The following is a 27,723-nucleotide window of genomic DNA, read 5'->3' as shown; positions in this document are numbered from 1 at the left end:
TCACAAAATGGATTGCAACTATTTTCTCTAACAAATGGGCTTAGTTGATTAGATGTAAAACGATATAAACTTTCCAATTGTGATAACTTAAGGCTTTACCAGACAAGGTTAACTGTATTTATGAGCTAACCTTTGCCAATAGAGTACTTCTTATTAGAACCAACAGTGTTCAAATGTTGAAACAAAATTAAGTCCAAGACTTCCACATGCCCAATTAAAAAAAGCAGAGATCCAGGATCTATTGTCAAATGTTTCCATCAGTTTGCATCTTCTTTGGAGTTTTCAATGAAACCCAACAATCTTGCTGGGAGTCCCAAGCATGACACCGACAAACAGCCTCTTGGACAGTCCAGCAAATCAGAATTCTCCCTGTAGCAAACTACTATCAATAAAATTCGCTTGGAGGCAAGGTGGGGCTTTTGTTTGTGATGCGTTTCAATTGATTCACCATGAAGTCCAGATGAGTTTTAAATGGTTTATTTATTAGCAAACAAAAGACTTGTGGCAATCTATAATAATGTTACGTTCCAATAATAATGATTGTTGTAACGACCTTCTTTAACGTTCTACGAAATGTCTTATAAATAACGATCAACAAAAAATATTTGAGCCTCACTCACACTCCTAGTCTTTAACTGGCAACACTGGTCGACGGATTAACAAACTCTGAGGAATCGCACCTAAACTCCCGCACATGTGCCAAACGTCTGAAAAGAATAGCGCATGCGTTGATGAAACACGGCACTGAAAAGGGGCAGCACCAATGGGAACAGCCGCCAAAATGAAGGCAGCAAACGAGCACAGCAGTCCTTGAACCCCGGGATGTCGCTGATGCCCACATTCAGCCCAACAAAGGCAAGCAACACACATATGGCCCCTACACTCCCAGTAGAAGCAGAGTAATTTTTCGAGAAAAACAATGAGTGGGAGATGGCTTCATAGCAATTATATTTATTCAATTAAATAAAGCTTGATTGAAAAGGGAATTACCCAATCATCTCCACTCTGGTTATCACAATATCAATATATTTTCAGAGACATTTTGTTGAAGTGCTTTAATACTTTGGGGAAATCTTCCACTATACTCATATGGCATCATTGTCTGGAGATTTGTAAAATGAGAAGTGATCGCTTGAAATATATAAAACTAATAAATGGTTTAACAGGATAAATGCAGAAAGATTGAGTTCCCAAGCACAGGATGGTGGGGAGAACGGTCAGGAGAACTTTAATATTAGTCACTCAGGCTAAATACAGAGGAGATGCTCAAGTTCCAATGTACTTTAATATTTTCAGATTGTGTTCTTGAATGTGGTTAATGCTGGTAACCAAGGCAGGATCTCCAACAAGAACCAGTGAACCATTGGCTCACAGGGAGCAACCAATGAAAGAGAAATTTCCTGACTCAAAGATTGTAAATAACTGGAATTCTTGAACCTAGAAAACTATGGATAATCAGATATTAAGTCGATTCATGGTTGAGATGAAGAGTTTCTGAAAATTCTCAAGGGAATCAAAAGGTATGAACACAGAGCAAAAATCTTCCCACCGCGACTCTCAATTTTTTTTTAACCTCATAAGACTTTGACAGGATATCTAACATTACACAAGCAGCTATTACACAAGCGCCCAAGCAGCTATTGCACAGCCCGTGTGTTCAGTGTACACATTGATATGCTAGCTGGATGGGTGACCCACAAACATCCAGGATTCAACTGAAATCACAGAAGGAGAATTCAAGCCTGGAGCAAGTCCAGAGGCAATCACTGAAGACATTCAGCCTTACAAGAGTTCATCACTGTGCCAGAATCATCCAAACCAAAAGGAAGAGAGAAGGACAGGCTGGTTGTCTGGCTCAGTTGAATGAAAATGGAAACTCCAGAGCATCAGGGAAAGGGAAGGAATGACAAAAACTAAAGGGGGAGACTCACCTTGGGGTGACAAAGCCTTGACTCAGACTAGCTGGGACTCACTATAATGTATTGTTGACTGACATAACCATATAACCATTAACGGAGCGGAAACAGGCCATGTTGGCCTTTCGAGTCTGCACCGGTTCACTGATTTTGTGCGCCCTCTTCAGGCATTGGTCCCGGTAGATCTTCATTCAATAACGATGGGCGAATTCAATGCAGGTGGATCAGTCGTAGAAATGTTAGTGAAACGTGCAGTTCAATACTTCTGGGCACATTCACCTGTTGTGAAACACAGTCTTTCAACTGAGAAAGGCATTATTCCCATAGAATGCTTTCCATCTGTTAACTAATTGTAATTATTTCAAGTGGGATACAACGGCCTATTTCAGTGTGGCCATCGACCCATTCCCAAATACGCATCGGATTTCTCTCAGACACCTCCATTCCCACAAGATCATCTGTTCCAAAGCCCTGATATACATGAGCAGCCAGGAATTTTTTTAAAATTCTGGCACAACAGAGGACATTTTTTGTTTAGACATACAGAATGGTAACAGGCACTTCTGGCCCACATGCCCAATTACATCTAATTGATCTACAACACACTCCCTCTAATAGAGCCAACTCATTCCCGCTCTTTTTTTTCTCTATAACTCTGCAACATATTGCTTCTTATGCCATCATCAATATCGCTTTGCTTCTCTGCCACTTTCCTACATGAAGGGTGATTTTTGGCGACCATTTAACTGACAAACAATGGGGACAATGGGGATGGAAATCCATGTAGTCGGAGGAGGAATATGCAAATACTGGGTTACTGGAGCTGAGAGACAGCAGCAAAAAAAAATGCTGTTCAATTCAATTTCACATTTATTGTCAAAGTACATACAACCCTGAGATTCTTTTTCCTACGGGGGAGACAGAATTATCACTTATTGGTAGTGTAAAAAAAAAAGAACTGTACACAACATAGACATGTAAACAAATAAAGAAATGTAAACAAACTGACTATGCAATACAGAAAGTGCAAAAGTAAGAGTCCTTAATTGATTCCCGATTGGGTTTATTGTTGAGGTGTCTGATGACGGTCAGGTAGCAGCTGTTCCTGAACCTGGTAGTGCGAGGCTTGCTTTAAATAATTTAGACATACAGTATGGTAACAGGCCCTTTCTGCCCAATTTGCATGCAATTAACCTACACTCCGGTGCGTTTTGAACAGTGGGAGGAAATTGATGGCCCCGGGGAAAACCCACACAGTCACGGGAAGAACGTACAAGCTCCTTACAGGCAGCACGGGATTCAAACCCAGGTCCCAATCACTGGTGCTGTAAAGGTGTTGCGCTAACCGCTGCACCAACCATGCCGCCCATACCTCTCTCCTGAAGATGCCAGTGAGTGCAGAGCACGTGCTGAGCGATGTGGATCCTTGATTTCCCGGTAGACATTCTCAATGGTCGATTATGCCACTGTTCACAGAACGATGGAGCGAATGAGGAGACACTCAGCCTCCTCCTGATCCTCCATCATGAGCTGCACCCAAGTAATTTTTATTTAAACCCCCAATCAATTGAAATATCATTTTATTGCTTCCATGGCACTTCAGATAATCCCAGCAATGAGAACAAAATAAATCAACATGTCAGCATACCTGTTATGGTCCATTTGTCAAAAATCACTGCTACAATTAAAAACTACAAATAAAAAAGTATGAATTTTAGCATTGATTTGAAAGTTAAAATGCTCTCAGGTCACCAATTGACCAGTAATTAATCTTTTAATGTCTCAACACAAGCTGAGTATTTCAGAAAAAAAAAACCCCTCTTTTCCCTCAAGACGTTCCTTAGAACCTATTGATTGTTTTTTGTTTAATTTTCGCTTTTATCCCCATTTCACAACAGCTAACGAGATCTTTGAAATTCAGAATCAGGGTAAGATTATTCCAACTCCATGTCATCTGTCCTTCCCAATTGATAAAACCTTCCCATCAGCCTGACCATAAGACGAGAAGACATGGGAGTAGAATGCCATTAACAGATAGAAATAAAAGCACTGGAACTAATACTCTTGGTGCCATTCAAATGATAATTGCATATTATTAACACAGCTGACCGCACTGCACTGCAACAAGAAGTTTGAAGACTCACAATCCTCTGAGGGATGAAAATCTTCCTCATTTCAGTCTTCATTGGGCACCTCATTATTCTGAGACTATGTCCTTTGATCCTGAGCTCTCCCATGAAAAGAAACATCTTTGAGCATTTCATTAGTCGAGCCCCCTTGGAATGTGGTAATATGATTATGTTTCATTCTTCAGTACTCCAATGAGAACTGCTCTACCTGTTCAATCTTTCCTTATGGAACACCCCTCCTTTCCCAAGATCACTCTCGTGACTTTTCTCTGAAACCACTGTAATTAAAGAAGTAACTGAGACTGAACTATGATATAAAACAACAGTGACTCAGACATGATTGCAGCCATTTACAGCATTTTCTTTTAGGCTATAGCCCTGTGTTAGGTCTGCTTTGTTCATGAATGAGTGAGACAAACACCAGGCTGAGTCGAAATCAGGGTTCTTTGTTCTTTATTACCGGATTGTAACACTTGCGACTAACAAAGTTAGTCGGAGAAGGCATTCTGCCGTTATCAGCAAAATGGTGATTTTTTATACCCTTGGATACATGCTTAGAACATCATCATATCATTACTTGTCCAATGACTAAAACTGTTGCTATCCTTTCCCTGCTAGCTTCCTGCCTCTCAATCCATCAATGTCTCTCTTATCTTGTAAGTACAAGGATGCATTCACATCTTGTTACAGCCCTGTACAGGGTAACTCCTTACACATTCCCATCTCATGATGTTTTACCTTACACCTGTTAGGATAATGCTCAAAGTTCATGGCCCCCTTCACTGTGAAGCAGTCAAGCTTTGGATTCTTCCATACTTCTCTCCTTCTAACTACATAAAAACATTAAAAATATTTACACTAAATGAGATGATACAAAAACAAGGCTTATGCTTAAATGTGCTGTGGTCTTTGGGGTGGGAATGAGTGGTGTAGGTCCCCCTTGAGAACGGCTGGGCTATTGCACCGACTAGTCCTGTGAATAATCAGGGCTTAGTGCAACACCCTTGGATGCTGAAAACATAGGATTGGCAGCAGCTGCTTACTGAAAAGCAAACAAAAAACCCATGAGGCTGGAAATCCAAAATAGAAACTGGAAAGTGCTGAGAACATTCAGAAAGTCAGCTCGCATCGATGGAGAGAAAAATGATGAAACGCCATGCATCTGAAAGGGTAACCATTTCTTTCTCCACAAAAGCTGCCTGGCAGGTAAAGTATTTGAAGTAGGGGGGTTTTTGTGTTTGTAATTGATTACAAGAGCAGTGCAGTAATTATTAGTTAATCACTGGTTGCAATGAATTGAATCTGAATTGGTGTCTGAAATTTCTTGTGCGCATTCAAAGGCAGTAAAGTTTGTGACAGTTGTATTTCCTGTTGCAAGTTTTCTCTTTCTTCACAATACTCCAATATCAATAGGAAATGCTATAAATGGTACCATCTCCTCGTCACTTCATACATGGACCAAAATCACAGGACAATAAATTACAAATATGGGTCACAGCCTTCAAACCTGCTCAGTCAACTGGATCACAGTGGATCCTCCAACAATGCATTTCATTTATTCATTGATTCCTGTCAACCCAGGCCATGCCCTCTTCACTCTGCCACCATTGGCAAAAAGGTACCGGAGCCCAAAGACTCAGCGGCACAAGGACAGCCATCAGATTCCTGAATGAACAATGCCCCACGGACGTTACCTCACTTTGCCTTTTCTTTTGCTCTATTTTTTTTATTTCTTTTATAAGGTAGTTTATATAAAAGTTTGCACTGCCACTGAACATTGAATTTTCTTCATCTTTGATTTACCCAATGACTGTATATCCACAGACGTAGAGAATTTACCCAATGACTGTATATCCACAGACGTAGAGAATTTACCCAATGACTGTATATCCACAGACGTAGAGAATTACAGAGATTTATACCCCCTAGCAGAAAAGAAATTTCTCCTCATTTCAAAAAGCAGGCCTCCTTATCTTGGGCCTGAAGCCTTCTGCAGCCTCAGAGGAACAGCTTCTCACTTTTCACCCACTCAAGCTTTCCCAGAGCTCCAAATGTTCCCATGTTGCATCTCCCCTGCCGAAAAGAGATAAAAATAAGGAAGAGATAAGATTTCAACTCATTTGTCACATGGGACGAGAGAAAGTCTGGAAGGTGGATGGAAACACAATGTTCTATTATTTTTAATTTCAAAAATAAGCTTTATCATTGCAAACATTATAAGCACAAAGAAAACAGAGCGCAAACGGTGTCATTAAGTTTGCAGATGACACAAACCTAGTCGGCCTCATCAGCAACAATGATGAGTTGCACTACAGAGAAGAGATAGAAAATCTCATGATATGGTGCAAGAATAACAATCCGAGTCTCATCGTGGACTCAGATGAAGGAGACGATCGTGGACTTCTGGACCAGGAATGACCATCCTCCACTCCCATTAGCAACTCTAGAGTGAAGAGAATGACGAGCATCAGGTTTCTTGGAGTTCATGGACAGACAACATCTCCTCACTTGTCAGGAAGGCGCAACACCATCTGGCTGTACAAGTACAAGCTGATGAAACAGCGTTCTTCAGAGCAGAATTCCACCAGGTACCATTTTTTAATTTCAATCTATAATCTTTCCATTGGCTTGAATTCACCTCAGTCTTGTAACTTGTGGTTTGCACTGATTGAATCCTCCTCAGCCAAAGTTGAGTAAGTATGACCTTTTGGATTTTAATGCGTTTCCAATATTCCAACACATTTATCCTTACAGAAATCTCAATGGTTTTATTGATTTATCACTGCTTTTATGAATTGGAAAAGAAATTGCAGGAAATAGTAACAAATCTAGTCCATAAATAGCAAAAATGTGCATTTTTTTTCTAACTTACATGCAGATCAAGTTACAACATGAAAGTCCTTCAATTCCTGATCACAGCAAAGATATGTCAAATGAATTTCTGTTTAAAACAAATATGGCTTAAATGATCAGCTCAGATATTTACAGGGGCAGAATTTTAAAGGAGATAAATTCTGGTCAGGATACCTGCATGTCAGCATTTCCTTGAAGTCTGCAATGTCTTAGCTCTATAAATAAATGGGGCTCTATATAAGCAGTTCCCCAGCTCAGGTTCCATAATGAAAGGCTGGCTCCTTTTCATCGGGGGAACTGACAGCACTGCATCAGATAGGATTGTTGTTCCATGTCAATAAAGCTCACAATAGAGGGATAGCTCTGTTTGGAGATCGGGGTTTGTGGGTGATCAGAGGTCAGGAGTTAGGATGGGGTCAGTGATTAAGCAGGGCACCTCAAATGCAGAGGTATTACAATTATAGGGTAGATCATTTGATCAGGAAGACTGATTGTGTATTGATCTTATAGAGCAGTGGTTTTCAAAATTTTTCTTTCAACTCACATACCACTTTAAATATTTTCTTTGGCTTGGCTTCGTGGACGAAGATTTATGGAGGGGTAAATGTCCACGTCAGCTGCAGGCTCGTTTGTGGCTGACAAGTCCTATGCGGGACAGGCAGACACGGTTGCAGCGGTTGCAGGGGAAAATTGGTTGGTTGGGGTTGGGTGTTGGGTTTTTCCTCCTTTGTCTTTTGTCAGTGAGGTGGGCTCTGCGGTCTTCTTTAAAGGAGGTTACAGCCCGCCGAACTGTGAGGTGCCAAGATGCACGGTTGGAGACGATCCCTTACTAATCAGATCAACTAAGGCATAGGGAATACTTAAAGTGGTACGTGAGTGAAAATGAAAAGTTTGAAAACCACTGATATCAAAGCTTGGTCACAGGAAGTGAGATTTGAACCAATTCATTTCACAGGGGTGAAGGAGGCCAATTGTGGCAAGAAGAACTTCCCTGTGTGCTGGACTGAATGACTTCCATTCTATTGCTACCTGCACTATCCCTTCCATTGCAGGCCTCCTCTTTCATTTGGCCTCTGAGTCCTTGAGATCGAGGAAGGCCAGACATCTAGCGCAGAAGCCAAAAGCATTAAAAGCTGAAGCCTGAGACTTCCTTAAAATATTGTCATTGGTCGCTCGCCTTCTGGGAGAAGGTTGGTTCTGTGGTGCCACCCACCCATCCTCCTCATCCACCAAGCCACACCCCTTTCCAACTTCAATTAATACACACATAGGCAGATTAATCCCATCCCACACTGAGTTTCAGGATTAAAAATGACCTTCAGAGAGTAAGACACTTGTTCCATCAGATCTCTGGCTGACCTTTGCAGGGAAGCACCATCACATGCCTCTTTCCAGTGCAAAAATAATAATACTCTTGACCTTTAACTCCTTTCACCCATTTTGACACCACATTGGCCTTGCCATTCTCATCCCATGGGCTTCTGTTTTGAAAGTACGATGTGATATTTTGCTAAATATCTTAATGAAATAATGAAGGTCCTTATACAAGAGGACCACATTTTTGGTAACAATCTCATTTCTCAGCACATTTACCAGATCTCAATTGACTGTCATGGACTAATTAACATGTTTCCACCAATCCCTTAATAGAGGTCTACAAGATTATGAGAGGCATAGATAAGGTAGAGAGCAACACCATTTTCCCAGGGTGGTAGTAGCCAACACAGAAGGACATCTGTTCAAAATGAAGGGAGGAAGGTTTAGGGGAGACATTAGGGGTAGGTTTTTTTTAATAAACGCAGAGAGTTGTGGGTGTCTGGAATGCATTGCCAGGGTTGGTGGTGGAAGCTCGAATAATAGGGGTATTTAAGAGACTCTTAGACAAGCACACAGATGAAATAAAAATAGAGGGTTATGAGGTAGGGAGGGGTTCATTTTTTTAAAGTTATATATAGGTCGGCACAACATCGTAGGCCCTGCACTTGCGCTCTATGTTCTAATCTCCTTTGAGGCAGAAGTTCTTTGTTCAAATGCCAGTCTTGAAATATGAGCACAGAAACCTTGATTCCCCCTTCAATATAGTCCTGAAAAATGCTGTACTCTTTGAGTGGCCACCTTCCAGATTAAACACTCTCAGGTGGATATGAAAGATCAGTTTGGCTTCCAAAGGGCAATGGTGGCCTGAGGTGGTCAGGTTTTGGGCCAGCCATTGGAAAGTTGGCACCTTAGTGGAGTGGAGATCCATTCAGTGATCAGAGGATTGCAGCCATAATGGAATTAAGATGTTTGGGCAAGTGGTAAGGATATATTCAGAGGTGAGTTCAGATGAGGAGGAACTCAAGTCAAATACAACCCAATGAAACAGCATTCTTCAGTCCACAGTGTAAAACACGCAGACACGCAACCAGACATAACACTCATACAAACAATACATACATAGGACAAGTATTCATCTACATAAATAAATAAATATTGTTTCAAGAATATGAAAGGCTCAGATCATTATAGTTCCTTTTGTTAGCTTTGGATCCAAAATTTAAGGACTTATCTCAGTCGGATTCTGATTTTTTTTTCTCTGGGAATAACCTGTGATTCCTGGTGTAACTTCTCCAGAGTTGCGTGAGGAACATTGACATATGTGGGTAAGAGGGATGAGATCTACGGCTGAAGGAAGATGCCTGAAAACTTGACAGTTAGTCAGTGATTGCTGTAACGGGGTCCCAGCCTGTTGATGCAGAACCAAAGATGTCATGCCACAAAAGGCAACAGCATCATTTATTCAACTCCTGAGTTGAAATAGACAGATTTGTTCATCTTGTTCACATTGTTTGGTATAATAGGTCCTTTTCTCCACTTTATTTTGAACTAATTCTATCTCCTCGCAAATCCCTTTCCAGAATTGTAGGAGTATTTATTTGCCCTTCCCTCTTTCCTCCACCCATCCCCACCCCCCCCCCCCGACTGCACTGTAGCCAGAAAGCACGGCTTCCCATCACTGCTCTTGTTTAAATGTTCATTATTTTCACTATGTGAGAAACTAATTTTGTAATTCATTATTTGGCAATACACCTGCAGTTCATTGACTTGGTGCATCACATTCCATCCAGTCACACACATATACGATACTCACTCACATATACAAATCTTCAAGCAGACAAACTCAGAGACGCACAAACTCACCTCCCACCCGCACACTTATTCACGTCCATGCACACAAACAAAGAGGGAGAGAGCTACGCATGCACATACTCATTCACATCCCTGCACACAGTCATTGATTCTGACCTTCTCTCTCATCAAACCCGCTTCAAGCACATATGAACCCTGGAAATTGTAATCACAGAGCAATTAGCCCAGATTTCAGGGAAATCGAGATACATTTATGAAGGAAAGGGAATGAGTGTTTGCAGAATTAGATGAAGGAGAAAGAATGAGGTTTAAATGGAATATAAACATGACAGAAAAATTTTTTTTTTCCAAATAATCTGTGAAATTTGATACAAGATCATAAACCATTTTAAACTGTTCTTATTTTAAAATGGTTCTTTCAGTAGAGCCTGAAATCAAAATTCTGACAGCTGTGCATTCCCTTTCAGGAGGCTGTAACTATAGCAACTCTCGCTGTCACTGGGTTTCCTCTCCATAAATAACTGAATAAATTGACTGCTTCTTCCCTTCACAGTGCATGCAGTGAACCATGCCACAGCTGAATAATGCAACCCTCTCCTCCACGCTGCACCAGATCGTCAGCAGATGCACGCTCCTTCCCCAACAGCCAACTGTGTGGCTCCATCTGAAGTATTTTGGGCTCTGGGTAACAGTGCTCTGCCACTTGAAAGAAAGAGCCATTCAAGTCAACATAAAAACAGGCCCTTTCAGCCCACCGAGTCTGTGCCAACCATCAAGTACCCGTTTACACTGATCCTACCTTTACCCATTTTATTTCCCCGCATTCCAAAGATCAAAGTAGAAATACTAAACGTTGGTGGGAAAACTTTTCTCTGCGGTTAGCAGCACGGTTACAATGTCAGTGACCTAGGTCCGAATCCAGCACTGTCTGTAAGGAGTTTATACATTCTCCTCACATCTGCATGGGTTTTCTCCCACCCTTCAAAACATACAAGGCTTGAAGTTTAATTGGATGTAATTAACCAGCACATGCTTGTAGGCCGGAAGGACCTGTTACCAAGCTGTTTGGCCAAATTAAAAACATTTTTTAAATGCTTTAAAAAAAGCCTCAAATAAATAATAAACCTATCTACAGTTAATACTAGAAACATTTTCCTCAAACCATTTGGAGCAGATGCCAGATTAAAACACCCTGAATGATATTGTTTAGGGTTCAGCCTGATGCTACAATGAGTGAACACTTCAAGGTATTTACTGAAATGTCTTGATTGTTATCATTTGAATACAATGTGAAAAATAAATGTGTTGTGTACATAGCGAAAGGTACACAATTGCAAATTTTATTTCTCATTTGATCAAGAAGCATTTTTGGATTTTGTGCTGTCCGTGAACAACTGATCCTGGATGACTGAGTTAATTGCATTCAGGAGGCCACTTGGAGTTCATCATAGAGTTGCAGGGGCAGCAGATGAAGACGTTGGTGTGGGGCAGGTGTGGAATGAGGGCAAGAATCTTCGCCACAGCTGGAGTGAGTATGATCTTGCAGTTCACCCCCCACAAGGCAGAGTCCCGATATGAACAAAGAAGTTGTGTTTCTAAGAGTGGTGAGGGCTTGACATCTCATACCGCCAAAGCTAATTATACAAACAAAAAGGGAGCTTGAGAGAAGGGAAGGTCACGATACCTCTCTGTATCCCACCAATTATGAGTATTGACTGACAGTGAGCCTAGAGACCAGGGTCAACACAGGAGGCAAGTTGACAGCCGGGCACTTTCCCAAATCTTTTCAATTTTGCATCCCAGATCCTATAGTAGATTAAACAGCAGTAGTCGAAAGGTCAAAGCAAGTATTTGTTATTCAATGCATCTTTTAAACTGTGATTTCTCTCCCACAGAATGAAAGAGGATCTTATAGAAACATAAAATTATGAAAGCCAGAGATAAGCTCGAAGTGGATAAATTGTGGGGGAGACCAAATACTAGGGGGCACACCCTTAAGATTTAGGGTAGTAGATTTAGGACAGAGATGAGGAGGACTTGCTTTTCCAAACGTGTGGAATTTGCTGCCCATAGAAGCAGTGGAGGCGACCTCAGTAAATACATTTAAGACAAGGATATATTTTTACATAATAGGGGAATTAAGGGAAAAGTCGTGTAGGTGGAGATTGAGCCTATCATCAGATCAGCCATGATCTCATTGAATGACAGAGCAGGGTCGATGGGCTAGATGGCCTCCTCCTGTTTCTATTTCTTATGTTCCCTTATTTACAGTAGAATGGGGCAGAACTTCCTACCCAGAAGTCGTTGAATTCTCTCCACCGACCACATTATTTCTTCTGTTGTGGTCCAGGGTGTGGTCTTCCACAGGGCAGCCAGCTCCCAGCTCATTGGTGAGGACCAAGGCAGATTTTTAATTCATATAATCAATAAGCCCTCTGGAATAATAGGGAGGTATGAGTAGTAATTGTAAGGTAAAAACATCATGAGATGGGACCGGAGAAGGAGTCACCCAGTACTAACAGAATGCAGATGTGACCTTGTACACTCAAGATAAGCTTGGCACTAACAAGCTGATGAGCAGCAGACTAACAGAGAAGAGTAGCAACAGCTTATTCATTGGACAATGTCATGGTATGATAATTTACTAAGTGCGTGTCCTGGGGTATAAAAAAAACACCACTTGCTGATATCGTGAGAATGCGCCTTCTCCAACTAACACTGTTAGTTGCAAGTGTTACATAGAGGCTATGTATCTACCATATTGCTGCACGCACCTAACGAAATCTCAAAGGGTCTTCCGGTCAACCATTACCAACTCCACACTTAAGATCACGGAGTTGACACTGAATTGATCTTGCATTCCAGACTCTCATGTAAAGAGCAATTGGTGATGCACGTTTAATGTTGGCTTGTTATGTATGAAATAAAATCCAACACGTGGGGTGGCACAATTAGCATGGCGGCTAATTCAACACTGTTACAGCACCCGTTACTGAGATTCGACTCATGCACCATCTGTAAGGAGTTTGTACATTTTCTCCATATCTGCATCGGTTCCCTCTGGGTGCTCCTGTTTCCTTCTACCAGTCAAAACATACCAGGGTTGTAGGTTAATTTGGTGTAATTTGCCTCGTGGGCCAATAGCAACTGTGTTATACGTCTAAATTTAAATGAAAAGTTTGATCATAACATTTGTAAACTCTGTGTCTGGTGGTTCTCAGGGAATTGGCTGCTTTCTGAAATATCATATATTTCAGCGTATAAGACGACTCTTGAAATACCCAGGCTGAAAATGGGGACCCATCTTATCTGAAGGTCATCTTATGTGCCAAAATATATAGTAAATTAATTTACACCATCACCCAAAAATAAGTTAAATTAAAATGTTATTCTCCTTGTCCAGGATGTGTTCCAGTTTCTGCAGTACCCACTGGTCCCAGAAGCTTCCAGTAATCCACACTGGGAACACCTGGGTATAAACATGAGGAGCAAGCAACCAGCAAGAACAGATCCCAGAGGTCCTGCTGCCTGGCTCTGGGAATCACAACCTCGAATGAGTGATGAGCAGGCCGGTGCTGGAAGTTGCTGAAACAGCCTATTCCCCATGCCATAGCATGCACCAAGATCAGGGGAATGGGGGCTGCAGTGCAAACAGGTCACATAGACTTCATTTCACCTGCTTGTATTTAATTGCTTCCAGCTAAGTTCCAGATGCAGGCAGGCCTGGTGGAGGCCTGAGAGTTGTTGAAAAGCAGAGACTACCATACCTGTCACTGGGGTCAAGCAGCAGTGCCCAACTGTGGTGGAATTCACCTCATGATGATGGAAAATTCACCTCTCCAGACAGACCAAAGAATTTGAATGGGGATTTCCAGCCCCGATGTTAGATAAACAATGCAAGTTCAATTATTTTTTTATTTTAAAGAAGGTTTGCACTTCAGTATTTCAAGTCACTTTTTTTTGCACTAGAATTACTGTGAATATTTATCATCCATCTATGTACCAGTATTTATTATCTCTTAATTTAATTAATTTAGTATTACAGTTGTACTTTACAAGTATCTGGCTACAGCAATAAAGAACGTTGGTGCTGGTGTACATCGTACAATATGTTTGACAATACACTCAACATCATTATCATTAATGTTTATTTATTTCTTCATTCTTGATGTTCTTTTAATCCGCTCTCATGTTTTTAAATGATCAACTTTAAATGTGTTTTTAATTTTGTGAAGTGAGGTTAATCATTTTTAAATGTTTCTTACCATTAGAAGGTTTTGTTCATGAGTGTGAACGTTGTTTTAACTAATTAAAATAATCAATCATATTAAGATAAACAGATTAACACACAAAGATATAATAATGCTCAGTGGCTGATACAGAATTCTGAGAGCGCATTATCAGGGATATGGAGCACAAGATCCACTTGCTACTAAAGTCAAACTGCATTTTGGCAAATGGCACCCAGGTCTGGGTGATCCACTCGCTGCACATCTAACCAAGGAGAGCACCAAGATCAGAAGCAGTGAGTCAAATCCGTTCAGCCTGACATTGAAAAACTCAGTGTTCGCAAACAATAATTTATTACAACCTATTAATTAATTATCAAAATTATAACAATTTCATTCAAAGACCGATCCCATATGTTCTTTATATATGCATTGTAACAAAAATATGCAATATCTAAGGATACAAAATTAAAGCTGATTCACCATTATACCCTCTGAAAATAAATGTTTTTTTTAAATAGTTTTGCATGGAGCTGGATTGAATTTACAATCTACACAAAATCAGAGACATCTAATTGCATGAGTCAGTATTTATGGCACCCATCAATTTCACTTATTTTCATTCAAAAAATAAAATGAAACTGAAATACTCAATCGTCATGAAGAGACTCGTCATGAGGCACATCAGTGCCCCCGTCACTGCACCCTCTGCAGTTTGCATACTGATCCAACCGCTCTATGGACAATGCCATTGCCACCACCCTCCATCTAGCCCTCAGCCACTTGGAAAACAAGGTTCAGCATTCAACTCAATCATACCACAGTACCTGATAAGGAAGTTGAGCCTGCTGGGTCTTAACATCTTCCATTGCGATTGGATTCTTGACTTCCTATCAGGGCGACCTCAGGAAGTCCAGATTGGTAACAGTATCTCCAACACCACCTCACTGAGCAGCAGTGTGCTTAATGCACTGGTGTTCACCTTGCTGACCCATGACTGGGTCACATCACCGAGTTTGGTGACAACACAACCGTGGTGGGCCTGATCAGTAAGAATGATGAGTCAGTGTACAGAGATGAGCTGCAGTCGCCAACGGACTGGTGCAGAGCCAAAAAAAAAAGCAATGGTTGTCAACTTCAGGAGGTCTCCACCGTTGAGGTCATCAAGAGTATTAAGTTCCTTGAAGTGCACTTGGTGGAAAATCTCACCAGGTTCTTTAACGCCAGCTCCATAGCCAAGAAAGCCCAGCAGCGTCTCTACTTCCTGCGAAGGCTGAGGAAAGTCCATGTCCCATCCTCACTACATCCTGATCGATGAAGAGCATCCTGGTAGATGGGGCATCATATTCAAGGTGGGCCAGGACAGTGGAGGAACTAGGCTCTGGCATTATCAAAGAAACAGTGTTGGCTATTGAAATTGATATGGGTGGTGCGCTCAGATGCGTTCCATCCCCAGAAGCTGGAAGCATTTCACAATGGTGGAGGTGAATGTCATTTGGACAGATATATTGATTGGAAAGCTTTGGAGGGATATGGGTCAAAACCAAGCAAAAGTAACCAGTTGGGTAAACAATGTGGTTGGCATGAGCAAGATGGGCCAAAGGCCTTGTTTACCAGGCCTGTAAAGCTTGATAATTCCATCATACAGATCTATTATGCAACAACAATGGAATACAGTGTGGACATCTCCACCACAATGGCCTGGACATCAGATGGAATGAATCAGTCATTCCATGCTTTGTTTCTCCAATAATTTGCAGAAATGGGAAAACTGGGAGGGAGTCAACAGCAGAGGAATAGATGAGAAGGGGGATCACGACTGTTATGGCTCCATTAACCAACCAATTTTCCCCTGCAGCCGCTGCAACCGTGTCTGCCTGTCCCGCATCGGACTTGTCAGCCACAAACGAGCTTGCAGCTGACGTGGACTTCTACCCCCTCCATAAATCTTTGTCCGCGAAGCCAAGCCAAAGAAAGAAAATATCTAGGTCGACAGAAATTTCAAGGAGAGCTAAGGGACAGTAGAATCTGGAACAAAAACAAACTGCTTGAGGAAATCAATGAACCAGGCAGCAGACAGGAAAGAGATAGTCGACATCTCAGTCCGAGGCCCTACATCAGGACCCAATAGGGTAAAGGGGAGACAGTGAGGAGGTGAGTGTGAAGGGGATCAGGTGACCCACTGAGTACATCCAGCAGGTTGTTTTCTGCTCCAGATCTTGCATGGCATTGCTCAAAGTGTGTCAGAGGTTTTTCAACTGACCATGATGGAAAGTTAGGATATCTGCAAAACCTATAATACTGGAAAGAGACATACAAGGATTATTGAGAAGAGTAATTAAATTGATTGGGAAATAAATTGATATAATTTTCTTACAAATACCAAATGAATAATGTCACTAGATTCCTTTCTATTTTGTTGCAAATAGATGTCAACATTCACTCCAAGGGAACAGTTCTTCAATGAGAACTTGCAGTTAATTTAAATATGCGTTTTGAGGGTATGGAATTTTTTTTTTAAACAGCAAATTTTAAGAAATATATAAAATAGCTCAATCATAGTATTATGGACAACTCAGTAAAATCGAATTAAAATATTGGAGAAAGTGCAAACAGGATTCACAAGGATTATATCAAAACTGAATAACTGCAACTATCACAGAAGATCAAAGACGATGAATCTTTCACATTGCAAAGAGAAGGCTAAGAGATTATTTGATACCATGACATTTTTTTGATATAACAGACAAGAACCAACATCATGGCTCCCGTTTTAGTAAGATGGGATTATCACTGCAAGGAATAGTATATACAGGAGGGACTGAATGGTCACAGGTAACAGATAACATTTCACACAAGCACAACACAAGTCACAGCCCAGCGATAATTTGATACATTGGGAGAACTGAGGGAAGGCTTGTCACAGTCTGTTCCAGAATTCAATACATTTGCAAACACTGTGATTTTTCAAAGGGAGAACCATTCTGGCTGCTGAAGAGAAAGCAGCTTTTTGAAGCACCTCTTGTCACCAGTCATTTTTGTGGAATTTAGAGCAAAGCATGCTCTGTGAATGATTGAGCTTTTTCGGTGGATTGACCCATGCCAGGAGGGTCTTTTGGGAAGAAAAGTGCTTCATTTTGATTGTGACCGACAGTGAAGGTCACTTGGAGAGACTGCTTCATCTTAAGTGTAACTAGCTGCAAAATTACTTGGAAAGACCGATGCTAGGGTCTTAGAAGCCTCATGGAGGCTGCCCAGTTCAAGTCTTGCCTACAAAGGGACCAGAGGTGTTGTGACTACAACTCATGTGGTTGGAAATTTCTTCACAGGCAATGCAAGAAGAATTCATGAGTCTGTAGCAGGCACAACTCCAGTCTTCCCATCAGTTCAACATTAATTTTGGCCATCAAATTTCAAAGTCCTATGCTTTAACACTGAATTTAAAAAACTGAACTTTAACTTTCTAGCCTGGACTATAATGGTTTGGGTATCTCTCTCTCACACACACACACTCACGAGCACACTCACGAGCACACTCACGAGCACACTCACGAGCACACTCACGAGCACACTCACGAGCACACTCACGAGCACACTCACGAGCACACTCACGAGCACACTCACGAGCACACTCACGAGCACACTCACGAGCACACTCACGAGCACACTCACGAGCACACTCACGAGCACACTCACGAGCACACTCACGAGCACACTCACGAGCACACTCACGAGCACACTCACGAGCACACTCACGAGCACACTCACGAGCACACTCACGAGCACACTCACGAGCACACTCACGAGCACACTCACGAGCACACTCACGAGCACACTCACGAGCACACTCACGAGCACACTCACGAGCACACTCACGAGCACACTCACGAGCACACTCACGAGCACACTCACGAGCACACTCACGAGCACACAGAGCACCTGAGCATAGCTGGGGATAGATTTAATGTTAAGGATAGTTTAAAAGTTAAGATTATAGTTTAAGAGTTAGAAATAAAATGAGTGTTTTAAAATTAAACACTATCTGCTTCATTGTCTATTCCTGTTCGTTACACGTGGTCCGTAACAACGGACTATAGATACATACAAGCACAAATAAATCTATTCAGGAATTCAAGAGAAACTTCAATCTGAGACAGAAAAAAGATGCAGTGCACACAAAGCTCACATCAGCAAAGTCTAAAATAAAATACACGAGGGAGGAAGAATGAATGTACTCTCAAAGCAAAACTCAGGGTGCTGAAATCTGAAATAAAAACAGGACGTTGACAAAACAGTGGTTGTGGAGAAAGAAGCAGTTAACAATGCTGATGGCCGAATTTATGTGGGAATGTATGTTAATGGAATGAAATGAAGTAAAGGTGGGGGGAGATTTAGAAATGCTAAACAGCTCCATTTTGGCCCAATACCATGTTCCTGCTTTGTACATTCTAAACATAGCAATCTTCTTCCAGAATGTACTTCCAAGCTCTTCTAAAATTTACTATGTCTTTATTAATGATTGCTTAGAATAATTATGTAAAACCACGCACTTATAGAGAAATGTTAAGATTTCTGGATTATTGGTGACATAAAACCCCCAAATATACTAACCTGCTCTCTTAAATCCTAGAGTTTGTGATCAGAATCATCCAAGTGCAGCTGTTGCAACTATTTAGAACACATTGCAAAAAAATTAAAATCGAATCCAAGTTACCCATAGCACACCATGAATTTTTCCACCAGTCAGGGCACGTTTTAGCTCCAACCACGATTCATTACAACAGGTCTCTGCATTCCTTATCCCCATTCATCTCAGTCAATATGCGGAGATGGTAGTCCTTCATTTGTCCAGGTTCTAAAAGTTCATTCCTTTCCCTTTCTTCATGTACTTACTTTTCAAATGCTTATCCGCCTCCACTTAAAATGATTGGCAGTCTCCATCTGAATAGATACATGTGAATGTATTGCTTGAACAACCGAGTAATTCTGAAAATTTAACTCCCCCTTCATTCTTTGTGATCTTCCCTTGGAAATACCTGCTGTCCATAAATGCAGAGATCATTAACAATGCTGTAAATAATTTTTATGCTTCCAAAGCTATTGCAGAAGAGGTTGGAGTTCTTATAAGCAGCCTCATTTTGATGTGTTTTACGTAGAAGAAAATCCTGTCTTCTGGCTTCCCCAGAGGCTTCCAATTTATGTATACTGTTCCATTTATATCCAGCATTTTGAATCTCTTCACTGAGAGGGAAAAACATTATCTGGAGACTAAAATTTCTCAAAGTAAATGGTTGTCTGATGGAAACCTTTGCAGGGGGGAGGGGGGGGGCATTTAAAATATATGTGAAAATATATGTGCAGGTGAATTTGTATATTCTTGCATTATGATGTTACAAGCTTAATTTCTATTTTCAATTCCTCTGAGAAAGTGACTAAATCGAGAGACAAGGGAAGTAATTACTAAATAAAGCAATTATATTGGTAGTACAATATAACATTTAATAGGTTAATTAGTAATTTAGTAACTCACACCAAATGCATTATAAATTACCAAAACAATTAGATAATTAGTGATAAATGGAGCCTTAATTTAAGATGAAAAAACATCTCTGAATAATTAATATGTTTTGAAATAACTAAAACTTAGTAAAGAAAATGAAAATATCTCTTAAGTTGATAAACATCTTCATTATATCAAGTAAAACAAGAAAGTCTGCAGACGCCATGATCACAGTTAATATACAAAAGTGCTGGTGAAACTCAGCAGGTCCTGCAACATCCAGAGGAGATAAAGATATATAACCAACATTTCAGGCCTGAGCTCTTTAAGGTGCGACAAGTATGAAGCATCTTGTCGTGCAGAAGCAACCACGGCACTTTAATAATTATTTGTATATTTGTCTCAAACTCTTTCACATGGGTGAGGTGATATGAAATATTTCAAAACTTAGGACATGTTGGAGTGAAGGAAGGTAAAGAGAGAGATGCAGATTAGAAAAGTTATGGAGAGCACCAAGTTCCTTGGTGTGCATACAAAGGATGACCTGTCCTGGACCCACAACACATTCTTATGAGCAAGGAAGTCACAACAACACCTACATTTCCTAAGGATGTTGAGGAGGACCGGCCCCCATCTTGTACTTTTTTACAGGAACATAATGAGGGTGCCTGTCTAAGCTGCATCATTATGTGGGATGGTAGCTGCAAAGCATCAGAGCAGAAGTTAGTTCAGAAGATCACCAAAACTGGGCCCTCCCTTTCCTCTATTGACAACATTCACCAGGAGTTTTGGCTTAAAAAGGGCTCAGTAGAATTATACAAATCCCTTTTCATCCTTCAGACAATGTCTTTAACCCACTACCACCAGGAAGGAGGTACAGTAGCATCAGAATCGGGACTGTCGGGCTGAGGAACAGCTTCTTCGCATGGGCTGTAAGATTGTTCACCAAGTAAATCATCCCCAATTATTAATATATTTATTTTCCATTATATCTTCATGTACATAAGTGGTTACTATGTACTTTGGGGTGTGTGTGTGTGTGTGTGTGTGTGTGTGTGTGTGTGTGTGTGTGTGTGTGTGTGTGTGTGTGTGTGTGTGTGTGTGTGTGTGTGTGTGTGTGTGTGTGTGTGTGTGTGTGTGTCTCACACGCACACACAATGGTCCAGAGAAATACTGTTTAATTGAGTTGGATATGTACAGTCAGATGACAATAAACATGAAATTGATCTGCTAGAAGCAAGAAATGTGTTAAAGATACAGGAATAATCATGAGCTTCTGCAAGTGAATGACAGCAGTTTTTGAAATTAAAAGCATTGCATGGTAGGAGAAACCCTGGAACTTCCAGCTAAAATATTATGGATCATACATTGAAGGTAAATCTTAGAAGGATGGCAGGAAAATAAATCCCAGGATTGCAAAATCATTGAGGTATATTTTCAAAATTCAGAGCAAATATTGTGTTTAGATTTAAATAAAGATTATATGATATTGTGTCATGAATATAATTGATTTAATATAATGTGCGTTTGCTAAATATTTTTCTAACCCATTGAGACTTGCTGAGTTCATTGTTATTATTGAAGTTAGTGCTAAAAAATTTTTTTACAAATGTCTACAACCTTGGCACCTGATAGAATCTGCTAACAAATTGACCATACACCAAAAATTGCAGAACTGCTTTCCTTGATTTTCTTCATGCTGGTATTGACAGAGCACGTCACTCAAAATCCAATAAGCAAGAAATGTGTGCTTGACATAATTGTCAACACATTTGTGCGCAGCTTCTTGATAGCTGCTCAAATTTATATTATACATAGTTGGCATTTTTGAAGTGTTCTCCCAACCTCCTTATGTACCTTTTGTACAAAACCTGTCTCCTACACCAAGCTGGAGATGACGATGCAGATCGTCCCTAGTCACCTTCCTCCTGGTGGCATTCCCCAACCTGCGAAGGCATGTTAGGGCAGTACAATTAACATAGCAGTTAGTGCAACGCTGTTACAGCGCCAGCGATTGGGACCAGGGTTTGAATCCCATACTGTCTGTAAGGAGTTTGTACATTCTCCCGATGTTTGCATGGGTTTCCACCGGCTGTGTCCAATCTTTCAAAATGTACCGGGGTGTTTGGGTGGAATTGGGCGACACAGGCTCGTGGGCTGAAAGAGCCTGTCACCCTGATGTATGTATATCTTAATCAGAGAGGTCCAGGTGAGACCAGGCTCTGTGAGTAAGCTATTCGTGGATGAGCACATCTTAGCCCTTAGTCCCAAGGTGCCAAAATCATCCTGTGTACTATTCACCTTATACACACATGACTGTGAAGCCAACTACTGCTCTCTACATTTGTATACAACACCACTGTTGTTGGCCGTTTCTCAAAAAAATGAGGAAATGTCATTGGAAACAGAGGGGGTGGAAACAGTTTGTCTAGTGCAGTGGTTCCCAACCTTTTACTTTCCACTCACATACCACTTTAAGCATTCCCTATGCCATAAGTGTTCTGTGATTAATAAGGGATTGCTTAAGGTGGTATGTGGGTGGAAAGAAAAAGTTTGAAAATTTTTCATTCCACATTAATTCGTTATGTTCACGGTTTCATAACTCCAAAGGAAATGGACCAATGACAATTTTTCTCAAGCAAAATATTTCAGTAACAATTGGGTCTGGAGCAGTGATTTTCAACCTTCCCTTTCCACTCACTTATCACCTTAAGCAATCCCTTACTCATCACAGAACATTTATGACATAGGGAATACTTAAAGTGGTATGTGAGTGGAAAGTAAAAGGTTGGGAACCACTGGTCTAGTATCCACACGAACACCTCTCTCTCTCTCTCTCTACGTCAACAAAATGAAGGAGTTGCTCATTGAGTTTGGGAAGTAGGGTGGAGCACATGCCCGGTCTGTATCAATGGTGCTGAGGTAGAGATTGTAGAGATCTTTAAATCATGATCAATAAGTCCTGGTCCAAACACATTAATGCTATGGCCTAGAAGGATAATATCCTGCCCAGGTGCATTACAGGTTGGTACAGGAACTACTGTGCCCAAGACTGCAAGAAATGGCAGAGAGTTATGACTGCAAACCATGCCATCATGCAAACCAACCTTCTCTCCATCACATCTTACTACACTTGCCATTGGGAAAACATCCAGTATATTAAAAGACCCACACTCACTTCACTTCTCACCCTCCCAATTGAATGACAATTTTTTTCCCCACTGTTATCAAATAGTTGAGTGGAATTCTCCTCAGTAAAATGATGCTGGCCATTTGGTGTTATGACCAAACCTTTTTCTCTGTAACACTATACTTGCATGCTTTTTTTTTTTGTTGAGAACACAAGATCATTAGAAATAGGAGCAAGAGTAGGCTGTTCAGCCCATCAAGACTGATTTTGCCACTCTGCTGCTAATCCGTAGCGACCTGCCTTTTCCCCATATTCATTGTCTCTCATTATGAGGGTTAACCCAAATAATCACAAAATCCTAACAAATGCCTTTCATTTTGCACTACTTGTTGTACCCGTGTTAAGTGGACCTGATTGAATAGCATACAAAACATTTTTCACTGCATTTCAATACTTGTGACAATAAATAATTCAATTCAATAGAAGGCACGTTTTATAAATTCCCCTCGTGGTGACTTGCAGGCATCAGTGCCAGTAACTAAACACTGACTGCAGCCAACTGATTGAGAAACCACGCCTTTTAAGTTACAGGATATCCCCCCCCGGACTTTGAAATCAATGAACAGCTGCCATGACCTTCTGAAGGTATCCAGGTAGGTCTCCTTATGCCAGCAGGGTGCACCTTTTCAGTAACAAGCCACAAACTAATACAATAAGAACATAACAATTAGGAGCAGGAGTAAGCCATCTTGCCCACCCCGCCATTCAATAAAATCATGGTTGATCCGATGATAGGCTCATCTCCACCTACCCGTCTTTTCTCCATATCCATTAATTCCCTTACTATGTAGAAATTTATCCAGCCTGCTATTAAATACATTTACTGAGACCACCTCCGCTGCTTCGACGGGCAGCGAATTCCACAGATTCACCACCTTCTGGTAAAAGCAGTTCCTCCTCATCTCTGTCTGAAATTTACTTCCCTGACACTTGAGACTACAACCCCTAGTTCTAGTCTTCCTCACCAATGGAAACAGCTTACCTACCTCTATCTTATCTATGCCTTTCATAATTTTATATGTCTCTCTAAGACCCCCTCTCATTCTTCTAAATTGCAGTGAGAACAGATGACTCAACCTCTCCTCATAGGTCAATCCCTTCATTCTTGGAATCAACCTGGTGAACCTTCTCTGGACTACCTCCAAAGCCAATACATCCTTCCTCAATGGTTTGTTTAAGCAAGAATTCTACTTAAGGAAGTTCCTGCTTCAGCTTATGTTGGTGGGGACAGTAGCATGAAATAGATAACTATCAATGTCATTTGTCATGTTCCTGATACTGGAATACTGTACAGGATGCTAAAGGGAAAAGGCCAAGTGTGCTTGTGGAAGGGAGCACGTTTTAGATTCTTAAAGGAGAGTGGTGGCCAGTGTGCTAACCAACAGGGATTGTGATACGGTGGGGTGGTCAGACCTAGTCTTTTTTAAAAAAAAAACTATGATGAAAATATGCAACTTAATTTGAAAGCTGAAGTGAACTCTTAACATTGAGAGACCTCTCTTTACTAACGGTATCACAATGAGATGGCCCACTGGTGGATATGTAATTAACTTTTTTGTTGCTGAGCTTGCATTTCAACATAGCTGTGGCATGTTGTTATTGTTTTCAGAGGACTGGCAGGAAATTGTACAGTTTCGCAGGAACATTTGCAATTTTAGATATCTTTGATTTTTAAAAAACGTTCAAGATACCAGGGTGTGCAAATTATTACTCCACTTATCTGCCAAAATAAAAGCTATGGGATATTCTACTGACGGCAAACATCAGACTAGAACTTGCTCAGGGCCAGATTATATTGCGTTCTGTTGGCTAATAAAATATTCGCAAATACCGTGGAGAATCTTAAGCCAGCTGATAAATTTATAGATAAATAACACCATTTATTTTAATTCTTTCAAGTTCCAAACCAGAGAGAACATCATGAAAAAGTGTCAATAAAGTTATAGCTGCATAAATAAGTTTGCAAGGTAGGTAATAAATGATGTTCTTTACTAGGTAATTAGCCCCATTGTCCAAAAGACTTCAGATACCAATACGCTATACATGAAATGTGTATCTGGGAACTATCCATATTCAATTTAGGTAAGTAATTTTCATGTCTGGTATACAGAAAATTATTTAGAGTCACTGAACCACATTTAAATAAATCTTTTCCATGTAGTTGTTTAAGAGAGTACATCAAAATGGTTTTGCAAGGCCACAGACCAATATATTCAACAATAACGCTGATTAATTTTACAACCATTATTTAACTCCATTCATTTCAATGTTTTCCTTTTCCTTAAGCAACAGACACGTTGTTTATTATAACATACTCTTTTAAACAATTGGAGAATAGAACAAGAACTAAAATATTCCATTTATTTATTTATCTTATGATGTTTAACTTTGTTTTATTTACTCTATGTTCTCTCTGTCCATACATGTACATATACATGCCATTAACTATACAGATGCTGCCTGTGTGATAGTTTAATTTTATTAATGATTTAAGAACTCTTGTAACAGTTAAGTGAACAAATAATATTGCAGCAAAGGTTATTTCATAAATAATATTTTGTTTCAATTTTAAATTCTCAGACGGACTGGGGTGAGTTGGAAAGGCAAGGGGAAGTGACTAAATATTCTCCATCTCCAGCAAAGTTCCTTCTTGTATTCATCACACCGAGCACAAACTCATCAGTACCAACTGCTTTAAATGAAGTCAGAACCATGGCTCTGAATACATTTACAAATGTAAGGAGTTACTTCTCAAACTATTCATCACTATTCTGTTACCATTGATTTCCTCCTTCAAGTAAACATTTGAAAGATATTGTTTAAAAAAAACAAGAAAATGCCCAATTATAGATTACTTTATTTTAGGATTGCTCAGAATTACTGATTTTCCATTTACGTACAGTGAAACTGATTGAATTATTGATTAGATAACAGCAAATTGACATCAGATGGTCAGGATGCAGGAGCAGAAATAAGCCTCTGAATAAGAATTTGGCCTGCTGAGCTTTCCATAAATGGTTAAGGACTAACTTAAAAACAAAAACATTGCATTAACTCACCAAAAACCCCATCTGCATCACCTGATCTTGTTGTAGACATGTTGATACAGGGACTGTGGATAAAAAAAAACAGGCCATCAGATAAGGGGTTTATTTTTGGCCTAACACACAGGGCCAACTAAAATAATCAGTACAACTCTACTCCAGTGAAGCGACAAAGCCCTGCCTGCCGGCTCTGAGCTTTATCAGGAGTGGAAGGGACAGGTTGTAGAGGGAACAGCGATGGAGAGGGTGGGGAGGAGAGAGAGCAGCCCCACAATAATTAATTAGAACTTACCTGTGGAAGATTCACGGCATGATAATCACAACATCTCCCCACAACTGTACTCTGATGGTTAGCAGTGCTCTTAATAATTCCCCTCCAGCAAGATTCCTTCCATCAGCAAGATGCAGTGGATGTTTGCAATTCATTCGGGCAGGGGAACCTCAGCCAGTTTGATTAAAACAGAGATTCATGCCTCGATACATCCAGAATGGGATGTGTCCAGGGTCCAGATGGGAGGAGGTCTGTAACTGCCCAGAAGAGCCTGTTTCTTTGCTGTGATAAGTCATTAACAAACACTGCTGCTCCCTGACTGTCACATATTGAATGCAGTGGTCCCTTGAGTGCCACTAAGAGTCATTCAGTTTTCGGTGATGCATAATTTTGTTGCAAAAGGAAAGACGGAACAGGACTCTGAGCTGAAGTCAGTATTGCAGAAGCTTGGGTATTTTTTTCCTCTCTCACTCTTTCTCCCCCCCCCGCAAAGAAAATCACGGTATTATTAAGTGACGACCACGAAAAAGGTTTCAGCCTGTTCCCTACCACACATGATATCTTGCAGAATCAGATTTTAAAAGAAGCAGATATTTCGGGGATGCTGACAGACACACAGCAACTTGTTCACACTGTCGATCATAATTGCAATTGGAAGCCTCAGTGCTCCTGGACTCCAGGCAAATTCAGTTTAACCCTTTCCACCCCTCTTCAAATCATCTTGCTCAATTGGCGATCTATTATATCAATAAAGCATTTAGTTTCCAAAGAAAGAGCAGCTAATAATCCTTATTAAGGTTCACATTCTTTTTCAATTTTTGGAAAATAAACAGAAATTTCTCATCGTTTGATTGCTGATAACTGGCCATCAGTGGTTTGTGAATGTAATAAAATCCCTGTTAAATTGCACATAATTAACAACTACTGTTCAGGTTGCAGAGACTCACCCTTTCCAGTATTGTTGCTATTCTCCCTTCCCACTCCATCAGATTTAATAACCGCTTCCAGTCCAGACATTTGACAAAGCTGTTCACACACATTGTATGAAAGAGTGCTTGTTTCACAAGTATGTTAGACACAGTCCAGAGGATTGAAATGCTGAAATATCGGATGGATAACGATCAATTTGCTGTTCATCATTGCACTGTGTGTTTGTATACAAAAAAGTTTAAGATTCAAGACTCCTTAATTGTCATGTAATAAAATAGGTGTCATATTACATGAAATTTGCTTTGGTCTGCAGTAAGGAAGACAGATTTGCCATCAGCAGAAATTGACAGGGGCCTCCTACAGTCAGAGAAAGAAAAGCGAAAGAGAGTTCCCACAAAATCACTGAGTGCCATGGATTCACACCCAGCACTCCGCAGCCACTCAGACTTCAGGCCGAGCCATCGGCAACCGGAGCTCCAGAATCAAGCCTCTTTTAACGATCTCTTTCGGCTCCTTTGAACAAGAAGGTACA

The 27,723-nt window shown here is 40.6% G+C and overlaps 1 protein-coding gene across 1 annotated transcript in view; it reads right to left on the bottom strand.

Moving 5' to 3' along the window:
- Window positions 1-26,513, bottom strand: part of samd14 (sterile alpha motif domain containing 14) — a 103,382-nt gene extending 76,869 nt beyond the window's left edge. Inside the window, exons 1-2 of the mRNA XM_069904660.1 lie at window positions 26,283-26,513; window positions 26,006-26,058 (exon numbers count right to left, since the gene is read on the bottom strand). Coding sequence (XP_069760761.1) covers window positions 26,006-26,045 — 40 coding nt within the window. The 5' untranslated portion in view covers window positions 26,046-26,058; window positions 26,283-26,513. The remainder of the gene's footprint in view (window positions 1-26,005; window positions 26,059-26,282) is intronic.
- Between the last annotated feature and the right edge of the window lie 1,210 nt (window positions 26,514-27,723).

This window comes from Narcine bancroftii, chromosome 12 (assembly GCF_036971445.1).
Source record: "Narcine bancroftii isolate sNarBan1 chromosome 12, sNarBan1.hap1, whole genome shotgun sequence".
Lineage (NCBI taxonomy): Eukaryota > Metazoa > Chordata > Chondrichthyes > Torpediniformes > Narcinidae > Narcine > Narcine bancroftii.
Note: the sequence above shows the minus strand (reverse complement) of the source record. Positions and strands in the feature narration are given on the sequence as shown.